The sequence below is a fragment of the Strix aluco genome, chromosome 11, assembly GCF_031877795.1.
Source record: "Strix aluco isolate bStrAlu1 chromosome 11, bStrAlu1.hap1, whole genome shotgun sequence".
Taxonomy (NCBI): Eukaryota; Metazoa; Chordata; class Aves; order Strigiformes; family Strigidae; genus Strix; species Strix aluco.
The window spans coordinates 15,138,498-15,163,122 of NC_133941.1; the positions used below are offsets into that span (position 1 = coordinate 15,138,498).

The 24,625-nt window shown below is 34.3% G+C and overlaps 1 protein-coding gene across 7 annotated transcripts in view; it reads left to right on the plus strand.

The window, feature by feature from the left end:
* Positions 1–24,625, plus strand: part of ERC2 (ELKS/RAB6-interacting/CAST family member 2) — a 531,221-nt gene that overhangs the window by 283,166 nt on the left and 223,430 nt on the right. For all 7 annotated transcript variants that reach the window (XM_074836238.1, XM_074836236.1, XM_074836240.1 and 4 more), the window contains one exon: positions 19,756–19,916. In XM_074836238.1, the coding sequence (XP_074692339.1) occupies positions 19,756–19,916 (161 nt within the window). The remainder of the gene's footprint in view (positions 1–19,755; positions 19,917–24,625) is intronic.

The window sequence follows — 24,625 nt, forward strand, 5'->3', positions numbered from 1 at the left end:
GGTCCCTGCAGCTTGGGAACTAGTTCTGTAATTCTGTGTCACAGCTACTGTCTCTGGGTATTATTATAGTAATTATGCCTTCCTGGTGAATTGAGAATGAGTTGGTGGCAGCAGTGTTTTCAAAGAAGGAATCAGCAGCCTTGATACCATTCCTGTCCTCCTTTCATGCAATTAAAATGCATTAATCTTTGCAACACAAGAAATGATACACTGCATCAGACAAGAGATGCATCTACTTAATTTTTTTGTCCTGGTCAGCACAAAAAATCTTGAACCAGAATAATACAAGAATTAGGGCATGAAAAAATAAAAATAAGCAGACTGTTTTTTCGTCAGTATACTGTCCCAGGTTCTACTCGTTGGTGGCTTTAGGGACCTTTTGAGCTGCAAATAGCATATATATTGTCATGTTTAGAAGCCATAGAACTTTTAATCAATAAAGTGTTTAAAACTTTTTGGCACTCATTTTGGGGTTGAGAATTACCCCAGATCTTTGAGCTGTGCAACTTAAAATGTCATATTAAGAGTTTTTCCTTTTATGTGGTTTTTAAGCCTGTTGCCTAGTAATGTCCTTAGGTGCCCATAATTCTTCGGCTGTGAGAAATAGTGAACAATAGTTCCCAGTTCACCTTCTCTATAGCATTTATGGTCTCTGGCTTCTTTTTCAATAGTGCATTTTCCAGCTGAAAAATTCTGCTTGAAAGTCTGCCTTTTCTCATTGCAGATAGTTTCAAGTTGTTTGTCTTTCTTAACTGGGAGAATAGGTTCTTTTCAAATGATTTTTGGCAGGTCTGGAATGTTTTGTCTAGCAATTCTTTTGTGCATTTTATGCTAGAAAATAAGATAAACAATTTTTCTAGATATATATATTTTAAACTAAAATATCATAGAAAACAGGGCTGGAAGGGATGTGAAGGTATCTTCTAGTGCATCTATAGTACTAAGTGAGTATCAATTGCACCACTGTTGTTTCTGAGAGAAGTTTGTCTAGCTTGTTCTCAGTGACCTTTGTAATAACCTTGTTCATGATTCATTGTCCACCGCTATTAAAAGATTTCTCTAATATGTTAACTTAATCTCTTTTTCTTTAATTTTGGGCAGTTATTTCTTGCCTTATCCACACTGGACATAGTAAACTGATTTTTTTTTTTTTTTTTCCTCCTCCTGATGGCCTGTATCTGAAAATGCATATCATGTTCCTTAGTTTTCTCTTCGTGAAGTTGATAGACCCTACTTCTTTCAATCTTACCATAGAGGTTATGTTTTCTAGTTTTCTTATTGTCCTCGTTGCTTTTCTTTGTGGTCTTTCCAGTTTGTTCACATCTTTGAGTGGATAAAATTGAATCCAGTTCTCCTGCTGAGATCTTGCCAGCGCCAAAGAAAACAGAAGGATTACTACTATATATACACATCTTTCTATAGTGTGTTTTTTGCAAAAACATGACACTGTTGACTTGTCACCTTAGTGTCTTGATCCTTTTTTTTTAGTAGAAAAAGACAATTTCTTAATCAGTTATTTCTCTTCCTGGATTTGTGGAGTTGATTAATTCTGCTGAAGTGTATGACCTTGCTTTTCTCCTTATTACATATAATCATTTTTTTTCCAGTTCAGTTCTCAAGTTTGCCAAGATGTCTTAAAAGTTTCATTTTTGTTTTTCGTACTAATGCCATCTGCAAATTTGTAGTCTTAGTATTTGGGATTATTAATAAAATAATTGAGTATCATATGGCCCTGCAAAATCCCATTTTTTTAAACATCCTTCTAGTTTAACAGCAAGTTGTTGGTGGCTTGCTACAGTTCCCCAACTAGTTTGGCATCCGTGTTATGTTACTTTCATTTGGATCATATTTTTCTTTAGCTTGCTTATGCAAATATCTTGAGATTTGTTACCAAATATGACTGCTACTCTTGTCCTTCAACAAAACCAATTACTCTGCCATGTGAAAAAATTTGATTAGTTTGACATAACTTCTTGGGAAGTCTGTATTGATTCTTCTAGGTGTTTACAAATAGTCTGAAGCAGATTACTTGTTCTAGTAAGTCTCAGAATCAAAACTGACTTATCTATAATTCTCCAGTCTTTTTTGTTAAGATCAAAATTATATTTGCCATTCCCTAGTTTTTTGCTATCACAACTCTTCCCCAGGAGTTCTCAAAACCACTTTTGTTTTCAACAGCACTGAGATTTTATCAGCCATTTTTATTCCTAGGACAAAATTCACTATATCTAGCTAATATTAAAACATCCCAGTATTCTGTTATCTGTTGTTTTTCTCCCCCACTAACAGATTTTTCCTTTCCCTCCCTCAGTGTACTAGCGATTTGATCAGTGCTACCCTTAGTAGAGTGGTGTAAAAGAGCATCTGCCTTTTGGTGGTGTTAGCATAATCATATAATAAATTAAGAGATGTGTCAAAGAGAGTAAGTTTAATAGAGTTAAGCCTCACTCTTTCAGTATAGCTTTAGTAATTTTGTTTGTATGTGAGTTTATTTATGACATTCTTTTAAAAGTTTGCAAATGAAAGGGATAATGCTGTTTTATCTAGTACAAACTGCTTGGACATTAAAAGTCAATAGGATAGTAGAGAATGCATTTCCTAATTATGATAGTTAAAGATCCCAGTGGAGTTTGATATCTACCAGCATCCAGTAACTTTAGCACAGACAGGTGGTAAAGGATGGGGGAAATACAGTTGTAGCCTCAGGCAGATACTCGGCTCGTGCAGCTGTTTCATGCATTCTGGCAACATGACTCAGTTAAAATCAAATAACATTCCTTATGCCAATATTTCTTACCTGCATATGAAACCAGTTGTCTTTCATTTTGCAAAAACATGATAATTCAAAGAGCATTAAAAAATGTACTGTTTCTCACACAGAATTTATATCTTGCAGCTGCACACTAATCCAAGTGAAATGGAGTAGAATTTCACTTTATCAGCCAATCATAACTTTAAACTGTTTTTACAATTCATCGTACAGTTTTTAAAGCCAGATTTAAGTCTGTATATGAAAAATAGTCTACTTGATGTATGAAACCATAGATTAGTCAATATGTATTTAAAGAAGTACTTCAGTAACAACAGAAAAATGACTAGTGAATTTACGGACTAAACTCTGAATGATACACATGGAATGCAAGTATTATGCCATCAGTACAGTTAAGACTGTGTGAAAGGAGGAGCTGAAAAATATAGTTAATTTTCCAAATAATCCCTGATCCTGGTACTCTTTTTCAGCGGTCATATTTAGATTATTAATCTATCCCATATCCTAGATTCTTGTTAGCCTTTTTATTTCTGACAGCAGTTATGCACCAGGTAGAAGACAGAGTGAATTTGTTGTGTCTGGGTAAGGCTGGACCTGTTCATTATTTACTTAGTTGGGATCACAGAAGGAGATGAACAAACAAATTCCTGCTTGTGACTAGATGTGCCACGTAAATATGCTAGGAGATTATCTTTGTCCTCCCAAGACACTGCTGAGAATTCAATTGCATCTCTGCTGGGAAAGCCACATCTGGGCCCCTGTGCCTTATTTAATCCCCTCTTAGGAATTATTAGAATGAAAGAATTATTGATTCCTTATATTAGGAGGAAAGGCGAAAAATCATCATAATGGACATACTCAGCACTTGTCACATGCCAGTGCTCAGGTGGTGGTTACTAATACTCAGTCTGTGGCATAGATTTGGGACCAAATTGTATATCGAGAGAAATGTTGCATCTTCTCTATCTGAAAGTGTCAGGAGAATCAAAAGATGTTGATTCTGCCTTTTTGTCTAACTTGGATGAGAAATTTTTCTTGGGTCAAGATTGTGTTTTAACAAGAATAAAAGGATTAAAAAAAAATTCTGTTGCCAATACTTTAAAATTTTATCTTTCACACCCATATTATTTTTAACATATTTTTGGTTCTGCAGCAATCTTTTTGTTCTACACAGACTCAGATAAACTTGTCTTAATATGTGAAAAGGGTTTCTTGTATTCTTACAGGGTTTTGGTACTTCAGGAATTAGTCATGTGGTTATGCAATAAAAGTTAGAGGTGACTGTATGGGTGACTGTCATGATCTCCATTTACACAACACATTTAAATATACTCAAATGTAGTTACACCCTTGTACTGTTTTGCTAACAAACTCTAAGTATGACTTAGAAAAAACAGCTCCTAGGAGTAAAAAACTATTCAAGTTCTATGCATACTCAGTCCTTTAAAATTCTGTTTACTACGCCAGATACATTTTTTAATTGTGCCAGTTATGAAATTTGTCTATTTTTGCTGTCATCAAGCTGTTAAACATATTACTATTCAGCATTTTTGTATGAATAATGCCTTTCCTATTTCAACTCTGTTTTTTAGAAGTAACTTCCTGCTATAACAATATTTTCTGGAAAAAAGTCAAGAACACTTAAATACCTTAAACAGGTTTCACAAGTTAACAATTCTGCTATAATTAGTCTTCAGGCTACCTCTGGCTCCATGTATTTAAAGCTATCAGAGTTTACTGTTTTGTGAAAAATATGTTTTACTTTGTTTGGACATGCTTGTCATAAGTTTCTCAGTATATCATTATCCTATAAAACCTCCCACTGGCAGCGTCTGGAAGGAAAAAATATAGTGTAAACTATAGAAGACCTAATGGCAGCTTCCTGCCAACGTTCACTCTTGAGTCAACAACGTTTGTTTTTGTTTTTGCTTTTGTGAAAATATGTCACAATCTAGTCTTTCATATAAGTTTGCTCATTTTATTTATCAGCCTAGTGGAGCATATATCCACATCTTCTACTTTACCCTATTTTTTCTTCTTTTCATTCCATGATATCTGTGTTTCTGGTCATACCACCAGTGAGTGTTTGCACACATAAATTATACACCTAAAAACACTCATCACTAGAAAATTTACTGCTTCTAATATCTTTCTCATGAACAGTTGTGTTTATTTCTGAGTTGACTTCTCTGGTAAAGACAGCAATGCTCTTAGCTTTGGTTCAGTTCTTTGTTTTTTCAAGACTCTCATTTTAGATATTACAGTGTATATGGGACCATGTGGGCTTTTAACCATAACCCTGTGCTGGGAATATTAAAATGGCTTTAGTTTATAAATGCAACTCTGAGTAAAAATAATAGTGGATTGCTATCTGTATCAGCTATACTGCTTCTACCCTGCTGAAGCCAAGGGCAGTATGTGGGAGTAGAATATATCCTCCTGACAGAGGATATAATTGGCTTTTCTTTTTTCTCTTTGAAACCCTATTTGGAGGAGGTGGGGGGCAGGGAGGAAGGTTGCTGTCCTTTAACATAAGGAGATTGAGTCTTCTTTCCTATGTCCAGGAAGCTTATGTTACTTGATTTGGGAAATCTTTTATATTCTGTGCCTCTTTTTGGCAGCTTAACTACTATCTCTACTTAAGTAAAGGAGAGACAGATATTACAGATATTGTCTTGGTAAAGTAGATGCTCTTTTCTCCTTTTTTTTAAAAAAAATCTTTAAACATTCTTTGTCAGTATTTTTTTTTTTAATATGAAATACCTGGTGCTTTTGTAGTATTACAACAGCATAGTAAGTTAATAGTTGTTACTATTTTTATTATCATAAGTTACTCTGCATTTGTAGCAATGAGGGTTACTCTTTTGTAATGACTGATTTTCCCACCCCTTGAGTGGAATGTTGTATAATATTACATGAAGTACCATGAGATACATCTGAGATTGAACTATATTCATAATGCAATACAGTAGGATACCAGTTATTCAAACAACTTCTATGACACTAAATTTGTCTGGGTGTCTCAGTGTTTGTATCATGAGGAGTCAGTGTCAGACAGGAAGACATGTAGAGCAGGGAAGTTTGGATAACCAGGATCATACTGTGAGTATTTAGGTTTTTTGTTGACCAAATCCATTATAGGTAGAAAGGCTATATTTCTTTTTTGTTCATTTATAGAAATCCTCTTTAACATTACACTATCACATGAACTTACTGAACAGATGTTGTATTATAAGCCATTACTTTTGGTCTTGTCATGAACAGTAGATTTTAGGTAAGTGTCACCAACACAAAAAAAGACCCCAGACTGAAAAAGCCAACTTACAACAAGAGAATGTTGAGGTCTAATATTTACTCATAGTAAACAGTGTTTCTTAAAAAGAAAAAAAAGGTAAAAAAGTTTTAAGTGATCACCTCTCTTCCTAGATAAATGTTCAAAGCACATCTTATATGTATTTGCTTACCACTGTTGTCTAATTAATGTGTCTTTTGTCTTTGTTAGCTCAAGGAAAATGGACAAATATAATGATTTTTGTATACCAATGATTTAATTTTACTTAATTTTATTTTTTACTAGCCTTGAAACAATATTCTTCTCAGTATCCCTTTACCCATCAAGATCAAGAAAAATCCAACTTTCAATAAAAAATGTCTGCAATTGTCTAAGCTGTGTGGCCTAAATGAATGAGAATTATTGAAATCTACAGTCTCTGTGGAGATTTTGCTTTGTAGAGGTGTTTCCTGTGGAATTCATCTTAGAGAGGGAAAGGAATTTAGATGTTGTTTATGTGCATATGTGTGTGCTCACTGAAGTGATTTTGAAGGTCCAAGAAACTGGAGAAATTAGATATTTGGGAATGGAAATTGGTGGTCTTCCAGGGAATATTGGATCTAAAAGTGCTAAATCCTTTAATAAATAAACCCCGATTCAGACTGGAATGTCTTGGCTTGATCTTAAAGGTGATATTATAAGGGACTTCTACCTATTGACTAGCCTCAAAGATAATTATCTGCACATTTCAATCTTGTTCTGCCATCAGCAGTGCCTGAGGTCTAAATGGAGCAAATGTTATTTCCACTAGAAGTGTATTATATCTAGACTATTGTCATTCCCAAACATTTAAAAAAAATACTTGCATCTGATTGGAAATACAAATAATAAAATAATTAAATAACTATATAACCTGCTTCTTAACAGTCCTGTGTGCTTAACACAGGTGACATAATTTCAGCCATTGTAGGCAGTTTTCGAACTGTAACATCATATGGTGTGAGCACACAGTTACATTGTTGGTGTTACTATTTTTGTTAGTCTGTGGATGAAAGAATAAGTTTTTCTTTGCTGAACATTTGGAGGTGAGATCTCTTAAAACATCAAAAAGATGTTCAGGATTTTGCTCATAATACAGATCAGATGCTCAACAAATTTCATTTACTGTATCATGTACTGGAGCTGATTTGAGAGATTGAATAGCCCATCTGAAACAGTATATATGTAATTTAAGCATTAAAGAGTCATGTTTCTGTATCAGGCACCTTGAAATGGATGGAAATGCTCTTCTGCCTTAAAAAACTGCCTACTTAATTCATAGTACATAACTGCTTACTTAATACAAGATAAATCTAGAATTTTTTGTTTGTTTGTTTCATAAATTTTTCCTGCACAAGTAAGACAGAAATTTAATTTTTTTAAAGGACTTAGCTGCTAGATATAGCAGAGACTTCTGTAATAAAGTTTGTCTGTGGGACAAAACCCTGTACAAAGTTGAGAGAGAAAACAAGCATTAATTTATAACATGATGTGTAAATATGTATGTTTGTAAATACACTCTAATTAATATAGTTTTAATGTATCCTCACTTGTGGTATTGTGTGTTTCTTGGATAGGGACTCTAGATCTTAAAAAATACTTCCAATGTACAACTTGATGTGGACATAGTCATATCTATGTTCTGAAACCAAACCTGTCATTGGATGAGAGTGACTTAAGAATAAGAAAAGATAGTTCTGATGAGAATTACTGTACAGAATATGAACAGTGGCAAGGGTATTAGTTTACATGAAAGGTCAAGCAGATCCAAAATACAGTTCTCATCCATGCCAGTTTAAGCGTCCCAGCTGTAAGTTTTCTAAGTCCTGTCACCTAGCTTGTCTTCTTAATGCCCATATTTTTGCCTCAAAATAGAGTGAATAATATCAACTTGCATCTCTGCATGTTTTCTGTTCATACTCTCCTGCATTTTGCCTCGTGTGGGAAGAGTCTCGAGAGACTAAGAAGAAAAACAACATTTAGCTGAGGAATTAAAGGCAGTTTACGTTAGTTAAAGATTCTGTTATTATTCCTTTTTTCTTCTGGTGAGAAATACTATTATTCTCATCAAACTTTGCCTAATGTATTTTGTCTAAAAATGTATTTATAGCTGTATAAAACTTAGGCTTTTATATAAGTGCCAATTGCTTTTGTATTTAAATGATCTTGTATCATACAAGAACAGTTACAATAGTAAAATCTTTAGTAAATTCCATAGAGCAATTATTATGGCTGCCCAGTTCAGGCCAAGGATTTATAGTACAGTTTCTCTTAGTTTTCTTGTTATAAATTGATTATTACTTTATCTATACAGCAACTTTCTTCATGCTACCTGTAAACAGGATTCCTGCATCTAATGAGGCTGTCTTTCATAAGGATACCTATGGTAATGTAATGTGAAGTGCAACTTAGGAAGCATGAAAGCTCTATCTAAATATTGACAGCTGGTGTTCTTCATTCTAGCAGATGGCAAAACCTGCTTGTATCACTAAATGAGAAAAGCTGCCTTACCCCAGTTGTTGAGCATATAACCCACGAAAAGGCTCAGCAAAGGTGATAGTTGGGAAATCAATTAACTTCTGTAGGGAAGATCTGTTAGAATATTTCAACAGTCACATCTTTGGGCTGAGAAGATAAAAAGGCAAAACCATTTAGTTAAGTGACTAAGCAGAATTTGGAACTGAAACTCTCCAAGAATAATATAGAGAAATATTCCAGTATGGCTTGGATCAGCTGGTTGGGAAGATGAAGTGGAAGAGGGAGAACTGGTTCAGCAAATTCTGGGAGCTTGCTAAAGAAGCAGCTCTGTGATATTTATTTATTCGGAAGCCAAAAGGGACTAGAATGGACATAGAAAATTGATTGGCAGAGCATTGTGGTGGGGGAGTACTCATGGACGGTTATAAGAGGGAAGAAGCAACTGAATTAATAGAACAGAGAGCTAAGCACCATTTTCTATTGCCCTTTTCTATTATTTTCTTGTACCTGGTAGATGTTGGGATAATATAAGTACTTTGTAATAATATAGTGATAAGGTGAATAGAGGTGCAAATATTATAATTTCTCCGCCTCCCCTTTATAGTCTAAATAAAATCTATCACTCAATAGGAATGCATTGCTAAATGTGTATTTGTCTGGTATATCATTAACTGCATGAGGGAAGACAAAAAGTCTAGCTGCTGGAACTCTTGAGTGTACAGTATTTGCATTTTTATACATGGGCCAAACTCTCTCAAACCTATGTGGCAAAATTGAAATCTTTGTTTTCTTTGTAGGTGAGGCAATAGTTTAAGTGACAGCTCTTTTTCTTCATCCTCACTATACTTTGTTTTGGTTCAGTGATAGTCAGACAATGTAATTTTGTTGCTTGGAAAAGAGCAGGTTCTGTAATTCAGCATCTTTGTTTTTCCCAACAATGTTTTTATTCATTGTTAACTGGCTTCTGTATTTCACAAAGAGATGGAGATGAATTTTTCAGGAGCTAACATGGAGTAAAATTATTGTTACGAAGTCTCTTTACGTCTCTTCCTTCCTTCAGATAGTGATTGAGGAAAATTTTGCAGCTTCAGAAAGACATTATTTCTTGGGCTATCTTCTTACCCTTGTCAGTGTTTTCTCCCCCACCTGACTTTATTCTCCCGTCTCTGTAATCATAGTGAGTCATTCCTACTGAGTTTCTTTTCTGCATACTCTATGTGTGTATAATTCTGCATATTCTGTCTCTTTGCAACTTCGCTCTGCAGCATCGCATGCTGTCTGTGCAATTATGTGTAAGCATCTGTTTAATTGCTGCATAGTTTCCTCCTGAGCTAGTGTGCCTGCAGTGCTGTGGAGGCATCTACGGGCTCTGTTACTGCCTTCTTGGCTTTTGCTAACTGCCGGCAGCCCTGCTCTCAGAGGCAGCAGGCTCTGCAACCACCCTCACATCTGGCTCCCTTTCTGCACAAGTAGTATTTCCTGAGACTGTTGTTGAGTTCAGTTCGGCATCCTGCTCCTTCAGCACTGCTTCTTCCTCCCACAGGGAATTTCTCTCTAGTGTGTTGACTGAGGGAGACGCTGTGACCTGTGACTGATTTGTCCAGCAAGCTTATTACTGTGTAGTAGGTGTGGGGATAGTTTCATGAACAGGGAGCTACTATTTGAGCAAGATTTCTATTTAGCTCTCTGAAAATTTGACATGCTGATTGTAAACTGCCTCATGGAGGAATTCCTGCTGACAAATTCTGGGTCGATATTTTTGCTCCATCATGTGATCATTCCTAGCTTATCATGTGTTAATAATGGAGTCCAGTTGTCAGACATGTTGTCCCCTGCAGGCCTCCCCTGACTGTCCTATGGGCCACCCTATCCTGGACAGACTCATAAGCACTTCAGTTCTGTTCCTATTGACTGGTGTCTTCCTGAAATGACCCTCCAAAGCAGTTTTTAATTATCTTTTTTTTTTTTTTTTGGTAAGAAAGATTGCCTTCTAAGGAACCTTTTTCCCCAGAAAAGTACCAGAAATTACACTAAATATATAACCTTCGTTTTTGGGGCTTAAGTGCAGTTTATTTGACCTATAAAGACAGAGCTCATATTAGTAAACTTGTGTTGCTTATGTTTGTACCATGTCTGAAACAATTAACTTAGCTGTTTGTGGTCCTGCTCCATGTGTTCTCCTGTACTTTACCTGTGGCTCTGGGCAAATTTGAGTAAGGATGTAACTACTGATTGCTATACCAAGTATTAAATTTTTTCTTGATAAGACGGATCTGCAAAGGGGTGTGCCAGAGCTAAAACTTGGATCTTTAAGAGAAGTCATGGTATGTCCATACATTGAGGTTGTTTATATAGCTGATATTGCATTATATACAATAGGAATTAATTTTAGTTTATAAGCATGTAGCATGTCCATGCCACTGTGACTTTTGCAGGTTTGCCAAGCCTATAAAATATTGCATAAATAATTTTGTAGTAAAAATGCCATAGAATTAAGTAAACAGGGAAAGATCATCTGCATTGAGAGGAGTGCAGATAATCTTTCTTCCTTTCTGCCAAACTTCCTCGGGCATTCAGTACTCACATGAATGCTATGTTAAAAATCACAGTGCTGAAGATGGTATAAAATTTCTTTGGTGCAGAAACTATACCTTGTTACCAGTTGCATGAATCTTTATTTATCTTGATACTTAGTAGTATTATTTAGCTTGTGTCAAAACTAGATAGGAAACTGAATTTTCTGAGATTTCTCACATAAAACTATCCAAGTATTTTCATGCATAATGATAAATTAATAATAAATATTATGTGCTACTTCATGATATTGTAGTGTGTGGAGAAACTCTTAAGTACATAAACTACCTGTTTGCAGTAAGACTTTACACATACCATGTGAATCTCTGCTACCTTTGGAAATATTCTAAGGGAGAAACATTTCTAACTTCAATAATATATTTGGATTATGGATTAAAAGCAGTGGGGAAGTAGCTTTGTGCAGTGTAACCTAACAAGTGTGCTAAGAATCAGCTTTTGGCAAGAAAACTCCCAATTTGCCCTCTCTCCCTGAAGTTGACCTGGTGGATGAAATAGTAGATGTGTGTATGATTCTAGGCATGCCTTCTCCAAAGATCAACATTTGTACACACTTTAGTCACCTTTTATACGCAGTGCTACTGACATTAACCAGAGAGGCCAGTCTGACAGCGCTGTACTTTAACACCAGCTAAAGAGTTGCTCTGCTCTACTTGCATGGTTTATCTAAAAAGACTCAACACTGAAATCACACAGTGTAATTGTTTTCAGTCTATAAGAGTTCTCTTCCAGATACAATATCCTGTAGGACAATTGAGTGTCCTACTGAAATCAACATATGTTCAATAGCTAATTCAATTACTTTTTTTTATACTTCTGAAAACATTAGGTTGAGCTCTGTAATTTATCAGTATATTATATCTAAATCGGCTTTCATTTGCACAACTATAAAACATATTTAACGCTACTTTTGTAATTAGGTTTGCACAGTATCAAGCAAGTGTAAGAGCAGAACTGAGACTACCAGCTGTTTAAGACAATCACAGACTTGCTCAAATGAAGCTCAGTGAAAAAGGAGAGAAAACTAATAAGAAATGTCAATGAAATAATTAATTTTCAAACTAAATAATTAAAAAGCGCTACTTTTTTGTAAAAAGTGGAATTGCACAATTGTTCAGGTGCCTGGTCTTGTTGCCATTCCAGTGATGTCTGGATGACTTCTAGAGTTCAGTGAGGCCAACAGTGAGTTAGGTCTTGTCAGCATGAAGTTTACCTTGGACAAAGAACATTTGTTGACTGATTCTTGCAACACTTTGAATACTGTATCTTTATTGACGTGGTCTGAGGGTTTTTTTTTCTAATTTATATAGCATTGCAAAACCAGAATGTGATATTAATTACACCATCATATAACTGTATTTTGCTGCTAATGAAAGAGCTGTTATTTGGGGTAAAACATTCCAGCTGCATCTGTGAGGAGTATTCTGCAGTTTTCCCTATCCTTTTCAGTTTTGCAGGAGGTCACATTCACATTTTGACACTGGGTTGTCATACAGCATTTTCTAGTTGAAACTAATTGAGAATATGATAATTGGAGGCCAGTTGTGTTTCACAAGATGAAGTGTTTAAATAGATTACAGTGTTCCTGGGACTGCAGTGGAAGCACCATTTTTGTTTGCACTTGAGAATAGTTTTTGTTTTCATCTATCTAGAAACAGGACCCTAGAGCACAGAGGTTAACATTATTTATAGCATCATTTTCATTTGAGTTAATTGAAACTATATATATATAGATATATTAAAACATTTTTAGTGTTGCTTTTAGTTGTTATTTTGGTTTGGCTTTTAAAACTGATTATTATTCTATTTAAGTTGATTATTACCAATACTTTCCAAAATTATTTAATTATGTTTTCCAGTTATAGATTAAATCGCTATATTAACTGGAAGATGAGATAATGAATCCAAGAATTATATTGCTGTGATCCTATATTTTATCGAATTACTGATGTTTAGAATACAAGATGATTGATGTTCTGTCAGTATCAGTATCAAGAAAGTTAAGAATTTTAATACAATACAGTTCTGAGAACTGTCTTGCAAAGTCTTAAATTAACTTAATAAAGACCACTACTTTATTAATCCTTCCACTTAGGTTATATGTTTCCTTTAATCTATGGGAATCTGCTAAATTTTTATGTAGAGATGGACGTATGTGTCTGTCATAACACCATGCTAATATAAATTAACATGACTGGTAGCCACCATGGGACAGCCAGCAAGGGAATACTAAGGAAGCTAAAGTACCTTTTCTCCCTGACTGTGGTCCTTGTCTGGATGGGAAATATGTGCTATATCTATACTGTCTCGCTTCTTTATTTGAATAAAACTAAACTTCACGTATTATGAACATAGTGCTTAACAAAAGGATTAAAATGTTTTAAATCCTACTGTATGTAATAAAGTAATCTCAATAAGGTTTCAGATTTCAGACTCTGCAGTATGACATCCCATTTAATACTTGTGCTGTTGTGTTCCTTTGGAGATGGCAAGTCGTTTCATGAGGAGTGCTATTTCAGTGCTTCCAGTAATTTGTGTTATACTACCACTACATTGCTGGTTGATATAATTGGGCCCTACTTGCCTAGTCTATTATGATTTTTAAAAAACCAATCCCAAATTGAAGATGAACTATTATTCTGGATTTTATAAATGTTCTACTTAATTTTCTGTCAAATCTTCACTTACGATGTTTATTTTAAAGCTTATATACATTCTAGAGTATGATTACTTTTTTCTTCTCTGACAAAATCCAAAATTGTGAGAGACAACATGTGTCTAATTTCTTTATTTGGAAAGGTTCAGGAGCATCAGCCTTCATATCTGTACTGGTTTTCTTAGACCTGTTTCCTGGGTTTAAAAGCTGTGATGGAAGAAGTCAGAGGTGAGGAATTTGGCTATGGATGACAAATGGGATGGGAAGAGAGTGGAGGGGAGGGTGACAAAGAGTTTATTTCCATGTCTTGCAAAGCTCAGTATGACACTTTGCTACGTCTGTTTGCTTTTGTGAAAAACACCTTTGTAATGAAACTGTGTAGGCAGTTGTACACTGGAGAAATTTCCATTAGAAACAGAAAGAAACAAGGTATTTGCAACTATATTGCAGGACAGTGTTGGCAATTTTAAGAGCAGTAGATCCACATGACTTGTGTTGGACCTCCTGTAGGTGTGTAATTGAATTAGTCATGAGATAGAGTGGTTCTCTGCGTGGCCAGCAGCCGCTGGTACAGGACCCTGGGACGCCTGGCGCTCATCCTTCACTACGCAGAGCATAGCATAGGCAATCCATTAGTGTAAAAAGCTGAAGTCTCCAGCCTGTGAGTCAGAAGAGCCGGTAAGTGGATATTTGTGTGTACAAATCCAGGTTTTTATCTGTTTTCCCTCATCTCTGTGAATGTGTTATCTATGTCCTTTTAGTCCAGTGACAGAATAAATTTGTAGGAAAGCCGGATAGAGAAACTTTAAGGATTATAGTATTTTCTTTTTTGGAATCGCATGAGTAATCATGGGGAAAATAAGCCAAATATAGGTTTTATTAAATTGATCTTCACAGAACTGGAGATAACTGAAACATATCGTGTGTAACTTGGCACCACCACCACCCCCCACACACCCCCCCAACAAACAAACAAAAACCCCATTTCCTTAGCAAATGGAAAAAAGAAAGCACCTTTGAAAACTATTGGATGGATTTTTACACTGACTAATTTATTATTATAAAAATATAGCTCACATAAACCTGTACTGGATGAATGTAATAGTTTGTTAAACCTTTCTTTTTTTTTTTTTTTTTTGATTATCTAGAATGGTTAAGATTCTTTATTAAAGAAAAATGAAGAACCTGTAAGTAAATAGTAGGATTTATTTATTTTATTTTACTTTGTAAAATTAATAAATGATGTGTGTACTAACACAAGATTAGGTTTTAAATTAAAGTAGGTATGGAGATTTTCTGTAGCTATTGATACTTGAAAAAGTCAGGGAAATCCAAACCGCTTGTATTTATCACCAATATAGTTGCTAAAATGTCATGCCAACCCTTTGAAGATAGTAATAATACTAAACTTGATTGCTGTAAAGTTGCCAGCTCTTCATCATCCTGCAGAAATATATTATACTTGAACTGAGAAAACATCCAATTCTCCCTCCCCCTCCTTATTCCCACAAACTGGACCAGTGTTATGTTAGCATGAGTTGTGCTGAGCCGAATCCAATCTGGAATTAAGAATGCTCCAGGGCATTTTTAATAAACTGTCATGCATTTGAACTCTAACCTTCTTTAATTTGCAGAATCTGGTAATGCAGATGTATACTTCAGCCACATTCATTTCTTTTTTCTTTTCTTATCTTGGTGTGAAACACTACTGATGGGACTTGAAAATGTGAAGCCTCAGAAGTAGAAAGTCTTCATTTAAAATACTCAAAGCTAAGAAAGATTTATAATAGTTTAGTTTGCTGGTTTTCTGCTATTCTGAAATGTAAACTTAATTCTAGTACTAATTTTAATAAAATCCTTGAAGTGCTGAGGTCAGTTAAGCTTTCTGGATGTATGAAAAAAAAATAATGACTTTTATTAGAAAATGCAAAGGATAAAATGAAGCCGTTGTCTTGCAAAGGGGAAGAAAACCCAGTTAATAATGTATTCAGGGCATAGAGTACTTACTAGGAAAGAACTTTGTATTCAGTGAGGTTCTCATAGTAAACTTTCAAAACATGAATTCTTATTAATTCTTTAGCTGGTATCTAAACTGGCAAAGTTTGTGATTGGAAGTAGTTAGACTAAGAGATATAGTGGGGAAAAAAGGAGCAAGCTTTCAGGCAAACTGTCTTGCCAGGCTCGGTCAGGAGCTGCCCCTCAGCAGCCAGGAGGGAGCTGGGAGCTGTTAGCTTCAGCCTTCCCGAGAGGTGCCGCTGCAAGGCTGAGGTGCTGCCGGAGCGGGTAGAAACACCAGCGTTGTGTGCGCAGTGAAAATGTGGCCCTGGCTTCAGCACGTGAAGGCATTTCAAACGCTGCTTGGGTTTTAGAATATGTTACTGATCAACAATTACTTTGAGGGACTTTTCTGTATTTCGGTGTAAATAAAAGTCTTAAGGATGCATATGTGATAGTTAAGGTAGAATACGTGCTTCAGTTTGGGGGGAAGATGGCTGGATGAGATATTACAGGTAACAAATATGGTCATGAATACAAACTTTATCTTGATCCTCTGTACAATAAGAAAAGTATGTAAATGTGTTACTTGGTCATTATTGATCTGACACTTCAATGGAGGACTCAGCTGAATATCTGGAGAGTGGAAAAACTAAAAAGAAACTGGAAGGCAAGACCATACCAGTGCTTTGGAGAGGAAGGGACTCCTGCATATGCATTATTCTCTAGATGAAGTGGCCCTAAGTGCAGCAAAAGAAGTATTTGCCATAGGTCAGAAAGCTAAAATTTGTCATTAGTATTACTGGATTTATTTCCATTTCTTACAGTAGGACTAAGAGGTAGTACGTCAACATTAAACCTTAATTTTTTTCTGCTGTCATTTTAATTTAATATCAAAGAAGAGAACATGTGCTTACATTAAGAATTTGGTTTTATGTTTTACAATGCTTTTTTTTCCCCCTAGACTTTTATATCTAGATAATACTGCCTTCAGTGTTTAATTTTCAGTTGTAATATATCTGCTACAGCTAAATAATAAACATGCTAAGATGGTTTTGTGTGCAACTTCAGCATTCACACACATAGTAGTGTGTGATAGTAGTTCATCTAAAAAACCCTAAAAAAATCAGTTTCTTTTGCACATGCCAGCCAGTTGAATTCTGCTGTAGGTGTTGGTGAGACAGTTAACTAGGAAAACATACAACTCTGAACTTGGGTCATATTCAAAAAGTGGAGGAAGAACTAGCTGGCAAATACTCTGTTGAAAGTGTAAATGAAAACATAACTTTGAAGTCTACATGTGTTAACGATTTGTGGTTTGAAAAAGATTTCATATTTAAATTTTTAAAGGTTTTTTTTCCCTCTCTCTTAAACTTTGATCTCTTTTGTCTGTAATATAAGAGTATGTTATTAATATACATTAACAAATCCACAGCTTTGTTTTCCACAAGTCTTTAATTCCCTTAAATGTTTAAAAGTGTAACTGATATGATATATCAGAACTCAGGTGAGCATTCAGTCAGTCAACAGGTTGGGTACTAAGTCAGCTGAACCTGTAGGCAAAGGAGTGCAATGATACTAAAGATACGGAAGTGCTGCTGTTCTGCCTTTCTACGTTCTCATTGCCAAACAAATCTGCAAGTGTGGAGTGACTTGGTGTTTAAAGATGCTGCCTCAAACCAAGAGTCTGTATGAAAGAGTTTCACAGTCTTGAATCCTTACTACTGTTTCTATTAATGTATGTTGCCTGGAATTAACTAACAGGCTGGAAGCTCAGCAGAAACTATATGCAGTTTTTAAAAACCACAAGGACAAGCCTAAGAAATAACCCAAGAAAACAGGTAGAAATATCACATTATGCTTTAGCAGTGGAGGCTTGTCCGTGTTCGAGACAGCATGGGTTTGTGTTCTTGTACTAAAAGAGAAAATGAAGTATCTGGTGTTATTGAAATTGAGTGTATTTTTAAAGAAATATGATCTCTCTCCTTCTGGCATTATTTTTTTTTTTTGGCTTTTAAATTTTTTTTTCCCCCTGGGACTTAAATGCAAGTCAAGTTTTTTTTACTTTTTATTTCCCTCAAGTATATTTTCTCTTTGCTGCTTCTACTGCAAAAGTTCTTTAGATAGTCATTTTACAAAGATACCGAAAGCCTTCATCTTCATGGTTTGCTTTAGTAGAATCTTGCACCTGCACAGACTCTACTGCACAATTTGCACTCCTTGCTATTTCATTTATATCAGTGTTACACTGGTTTTACTTTCTGAGTGGAAGGTTGAACATCAGTAGTTTCAATGTTATTGGTAATTCTGATTCTGCATTCATGAAATATAACTTCTTATATGCTGAAGGGTGTCAGACTTCTTCTAGTATTCCATTGATCTTATTAGAGTGTTTATAAAGATGCAGATGCAGCTGGTGTAGAAGTGGTAAGTGATCAGTGTATCATCTTCAGACAGGGTATGAGTCCTCATTATAATTTGATGAGGACTGTATTATTAATTTTGCTTTATTAAACCTGTTATATAGGAGGCAACGTGTGTTCAAATTGAAACAAAAATATGTGGCTTGTAAACACTGATCCCATGGTAGTAGGATTGAGATAACAACAGCAAACAACAGTTAAGCATGAATTTGTGAGAAAACATCTTATTTTCTCTGTTATATGACCAGAGTAGAATGTTGTCAGACTTTTCAATACACCAGCAAAAGTGAACGCTTTTCAGTGATTTGCATGACCTGAACAACTGAAATATATCCTCTTTCCCATTTAATTTTATTTAGATGTTCTTTCCTGAAGTGTTTGATAATTTATAAAATGTTAATATTTGGACAAAGGAGGTGAAAAAGAAAATACAGGAAATAGGACATTTATTATTTAAATCATTATATCTCATAAAACCAAGTTAAATCTGTTGTTTACTTGCAGCTCTTAATGTAACTGTATCATTTGAATAGGGGGAAATCATACTGGTGTCTTGGTTGCTGGAGACTATTTGTGACCCTCCGGTTCTGTGAATATAATGATTCACCCCACAAGTAAATTTTCTGCTGCCAGACAGGTGTCATATGTAGTCTCCATTCTTTAGTGTGTTCTTTAAATAATGTGATAGACCATGTCATACACTTTTTTATTTCTGAATTTTGTTTTCTCAAAAGATTAAGGTTTTCTGAATTCCTGCAACAAGCAATTTATCCTACATCCAGCTGACATTTACCAATGTTAAAGAAAGATCACCCTAACATTCCTACATTTCATACTTCAGAGATTCTCACAGTTGTCATGAGGAAAATAACTCGCTTGTTATTAGAGCAGTAACAGACATTTAAAGTTCAGAATCATAGAATAATTTGGGTTAGAAGGGACCACTGGAGGCAATGCAGTCTAAAACCCTGCTCAGGGATAACTTTGAAGTTGGATCAGATGCTCCAGGCTTCATTCAGTCAGGATCTGAAAATACCCAAGGATTGGCAAGTCTACAGGTTCCCTAGCCAACCTGTGCTGCACAGAAGGGAGTGCATTTTTTGATGAAAAATAGATGGATTGTCATGACCAGTTTTATATTAAAATATATATCTACATCTGCATCTAAAATTTCTGAAATTGCTATTATGATGAGTTACTACCACCCTGAATTTAAATAATTTAAATAGTGCAGAAAATATTTCTAAATTTTGTCTGTGTGTGGCGGTGGCTCAGGTTAAATAGGTTTCTAGCGATCTGTGTTAGTTCTGTTTTGTATAAATATTGGTTATTACTTGATGGATTAATGGAAACATTAAGATTTTTTGGTAAAGACTACTGTTATTTTTTAAAACAGTTAAGATAGGAATAGATTTGAACAGCCGTTTACTTAAAATAATTCCTTTTGTGTGGGTTGGTTTTTTTTTATTTATATAGATTTAAGATTTACTTATTGTAAAGAATGTGGAGCTTAAAAAATTATCTCTCTTAGGTAGAAGAGCTGATGAATGCATTGGAAAAGACTAGACAAGAATTAGATTCTACCAAAGCCCGTCTTGCCTCAACACAGCAGTCTTTGGCTGAAAAAGAAGCACATCTGGCTAACCTGAGAATAGAGCGAAGAAAACAGCTTGAAGAAATTCTAGAAATGAAGTAAGTACATTGATTTCTCTAATTTCTAGAAAAATTAAAATTACTACTTTCTTCCCATAAGAGAAAGGTTTTTTTCCGTAAGGTTTTTTTTCTATGTATATTTTGAAATCTGAATCTAAGAACTTCTAATAGTTGTAAGACTGTTAAATTCCTTTTAAAATACGGAAATGCAAAAGTCTTCGGTTTAGAAGTACTCAACAGTTGACATGATAAGAATTTTTTGAAAGCTGTCCTTTGTTACATGCAAATAAAATATCAGCACAGTATAGCTTTCATGAGAAATTCAGGGTCTAAAGCCCCATCTTTCAGTGGGAATTCTATGTTGGATTTTCTGTTAGTGTAAAATTCAAGGAGAAGGTTTTATTAACTTTTTGTGGATGGTGCAAATGTTATTGCATTAAATTGGTTAAAAAAACCCCCAAACAACAAAAACCTATTTGCATACACATGATCACTATCTATATGTCTACAGAATGAAAAAGGAAGATAGACATATAATTTAAATCTAAATTTAAAAGTAGGTTTTAAGAATGGCTGCCATGTAATACAGGTGCAGAAATACTGTAATGTAAGCATGACTGTTTCCAGTGAAATCAGAGAACTTCTGCTTTTGACTTTAATGAGGTCTGTATCTATACAGAAAAATGGGAGCACTTGCAAATTAGAGTAGTATGTGGTATTATATTCTATAATAGATAATTATTTTTTCTCTGATTTTCTTTTATATGTACATATTATTTCACCTATGATAACTCAGATGCTCAGTGCCAGTATATTTCATGAAGTCATCTGTTTTCTGTATAGTGCTTTGGTCCGTTTCTTTGAGTGCATGCTTGTTTTTCATCCTAATGGTAAGATTTTTTTTTTTCTTTTTATCATAAGTATCAATTATTGAGCAACATAGGGAAGAGAAAAGCAGTATCTTTAATTCTGTTATTGTGATTTTTTTGGTTGGGTACACAGAACCTCACAGAAGAACTGTGTAAGGCATGTATCTTCAGTCTGGGAGTGACATTGGCAAATAGTGAAATTTGACTCCTCTTTTGTAAAAGCTATTTTATTAATAAATGACTGAGTAGATGGTACTAGTGGTGAAAGGCCCAGTATCAAAGGTCCAAGTTAGGAATAGTTTGGAATTTAAAATGAGATATAAGCATATAGTGTGTTTTTTACAATATAAATTTTATGAGTAAAATAGTAAGATTAGAAGAAAATTTTAAAGTAGCATCTAAAAAATTAAATTAGTAAAAATTCTAGTTAAATGGATGTTGGTTTTGTTGTGTTTTGTTTTTGTTTTTTTTCTTTGTGTAGTGAGTAACATGGTTTCTTTTGTAAGACTTCTTTCTTATTTTTCTTTTTTGTGTTTGGTTTCTTAATTGCTACTTTGTTAGCTGTGTAATTATGTAGACTTCTTCTGCTATTGTCTTTTTTCTGTCTTCAAGAGAAGCAATCGTTCATATACAGTTTTCATTTTTTAATCCTGAACTGACCTAAAAATTGTTTGAAATTCTAAGTTAATAACAAACCCTTTCTAACCTGTAATAATAAAACAGAATTAATTATAATGCATACTTCTTCCTACTTAGGCCACAGAGGGTTACCTAATCCTCTACTAGGTAGCTTTCCCAGCTACTTAGCCCTGCGTCGTTACCTGTAAGAGTCTAATGCTCTAACTCATATACAGATCACTCCCCCTGAAATCTATGATTCAGCTAATAACTTAGAATTAGAATTAACTTTCATAAAAACCCCATAGATTCTATTACTATATTTAATTCCATCCTAACTTTAGTTTCTGCGAAATATGTTACATGGCTGATTTCATACTGGAGATGGAATCAGACGGAACTTCTATTGCTTGTGGTGAGATGGAAAGAAATGAATATGGCTATCAGATGTTAGGATGGTTTTGCTGGTCTAGGAGTAAATTAGAATTAATGAACAAAATGAAATATGTAAGATCACAGCACAATATTACTAAACAGAGAACAAAGAGTAATGACAGAAATTCACATGATCATATTTACTTTTTTTTTACTGTTTCTTTAACAACATTAGTACTGAATCAGAGAAGCAAAGGTGAACATACTTAGTCATTTTTTTGAGCTCTGTGTATAAGGGCTGCATGACTGCTATTAAATATAAATTAAATGTAAATCTCAATTTCAGATAATTTAATAAGATATACTAAAATCAAATTAATAGATACACGTGCAGTAGTAAATGTCTTTTAGAAATAATTCAGATATTTCATTACAGTAGTTTAATTTTTGAAATTGCTCACTAGAGTAAGTGTATGACAGTTTATAACACTGCTGCATTACAACAGAATATACTAAATATGGCATTATATTGTTTTTATGAATAAGGTATTCTCAAAAATCAATTGTAGAAATCAGTGAAGACCCAGGCATCCAGTGACAGAATAATGATACTTCTGTGTTGTAGTAATATACTAAAATAGTGTGTCTTCCCTCTGATATTTTAAGATAATTTATTAATTGACAGCATTGACCATGTCTCCTATTTATCATTTTTAAAATTTAATATTGAGTGATTTTGGCTGCTAGCTTCCAGTTAAATAGGCATGAACTGTGTGTTTAAGAACATTCATGATGATTTCCTATGCTTGTATTATGTTCAAGTTCCAAACATAACTCTGCATTCTAGGCCCATCTGGCCGACATTGCCAAGATCCATCTTAATTTACTGGCTACAATCAGTGGTCAGTTTTAGATAACTTCTTCAGTTGTCATTACATGTTCCCATATACATTCAATTATTTAAGGAAGTTTAGAATAAAAATGGATAGCAGCTTAATCTTGTTCATTATCTGGTTGGTCTTTTTGAACCAGAAACTAGATAAGTATCCATTAAATGAAAACTAGTTTGATAGAAGGAGATAAACATCGAGTTATTCTTAACTTGATGCCAACATGTGAAAAAATAAGATTTATTTTAAAGAATTCCAAAGTGTTAAGTTTGGAGAAGGATTTGTATTTGCATGTTACTTTCTAAATATGTGGGGTTTATTTTCCAAACGTCTATTAAAAATATTACTATATTAGTTCTGGAGGAAATATTTTTGTTATGGTCATATTATTTTAGCAGTCCACACATAACTCATACTGACATTAATGGAAGTTACACATACAGTAAAATGCAGCATGTGTTCAAATCCATCATTTTGCCTAATTGTCTTAATGCTTTATGCTCTTTCTAACTCTGAGCATAAAAAAAAAAATCAATGCACTTTTTTATTTTTTAATAAGTGATAGTTTAAAAAAAAATTCTGTATTGCACAGTGTGACAAAAGGCATGTTAATATTTTTAAAAAATGTATTTATCATCCATAACAATGTTTCAATTGGCCTGAACTTAAAAATTGGTAGTTAGAAATATATATATATCAAGACTACTTTTTCCAGACATTGGTTTTGTTTTCTGAGAGTCCGCAAGAAGGAGCACAGCCTACTGAGAACTTCACAAGACTTGCCTAGAAAAGCTTATTCATTTTGTAATATGAAGAGCTTGAGGGTAGGAGTTTTTGTGCTGTGATGTGGCAGAGGTTTTTTCAGATGTTTCAGAAATGCCGTATTTGTGGAGCATACTTTCATGACCATAAGGCATCCACAACACTTTCAGACAGATGTCCTTTCCTATATGGTGATTCCTTCCAAAACTCATAAACCTGCTTGTAACAAAATTAGATAGCTGTATAGATATATAAATGAGTATTTTTATAATATTAAAATTGCTTTATATATGTATGTAAAATAAATGCCTGTCCTTATGGCAAGTGGATTTTACTCTATGGGATAGATCATCTTTTTAGAAATAGTCAAAATTATTTTCCCCTTGAAAGATAAGGTTTGACCTGGAGAGCCAATTATCATAAAAGAAAGTCTTAATGGCATTAGAGGGAAAAGATATAAAGATTATCATCACCTGTTTTGTTAGTTCAACTTTTAAATTATATGCATATAATCTTCAAGCTGCAACCACTGAAGTTAAAAACAAAACAAGAAAACACTACCCTCCCTAAAAAACCCCAAAATTTTGTTATCAAAACTTGGGGATTTTTTGGCTAAAAGCCCTTAAATTAGCTTTCTGTGGTGTTTACTCTACTTAGTAATATGTTTAAATACAAAATTTAAAAAGAAAGAAAATTATGGCATTGTGGTTTTGCATTAATTTCAATTTTCAGTGACTTAGTTAACATGTGACAAACACTGCACTTGGTAATCAGTGGCCATGGGTTTAATCCCCCAAAAGACTGAACTCCATGTTCTGACTTGAAGATCTGTGAATTCTTAATTTTTGAGATCCAACTGCTAATTACTATTTCCTTTAGCAGTCAACTCAGTACACTCAGTGCTCTGAAGCTTTCAGAGTATCCCGAATGAAATTCCAAGAGTTTGAAAGGCAATTTCCTTGCCTTTGATAGAGTTCATGCCATCACCTGTGGGTATTGCTAAATCAGTTTTGTTGGAAGTGACCTTGCCCTGAAATTCACTACAAATTTCCAGAAGAATATATATTTTCCCTTATGTGGAATAAATCAGATTACTTCAATAACGGAGCATTAAATATCTCCTAATAAAATAACCAGCTACTAGTCACAGAATCACAGAATTGTCCTGTCGTTCAGTAACAAAAATAGAACATTGCTGTGCTGTCCAAAACCAATTTATTTTTAAATAAGATTT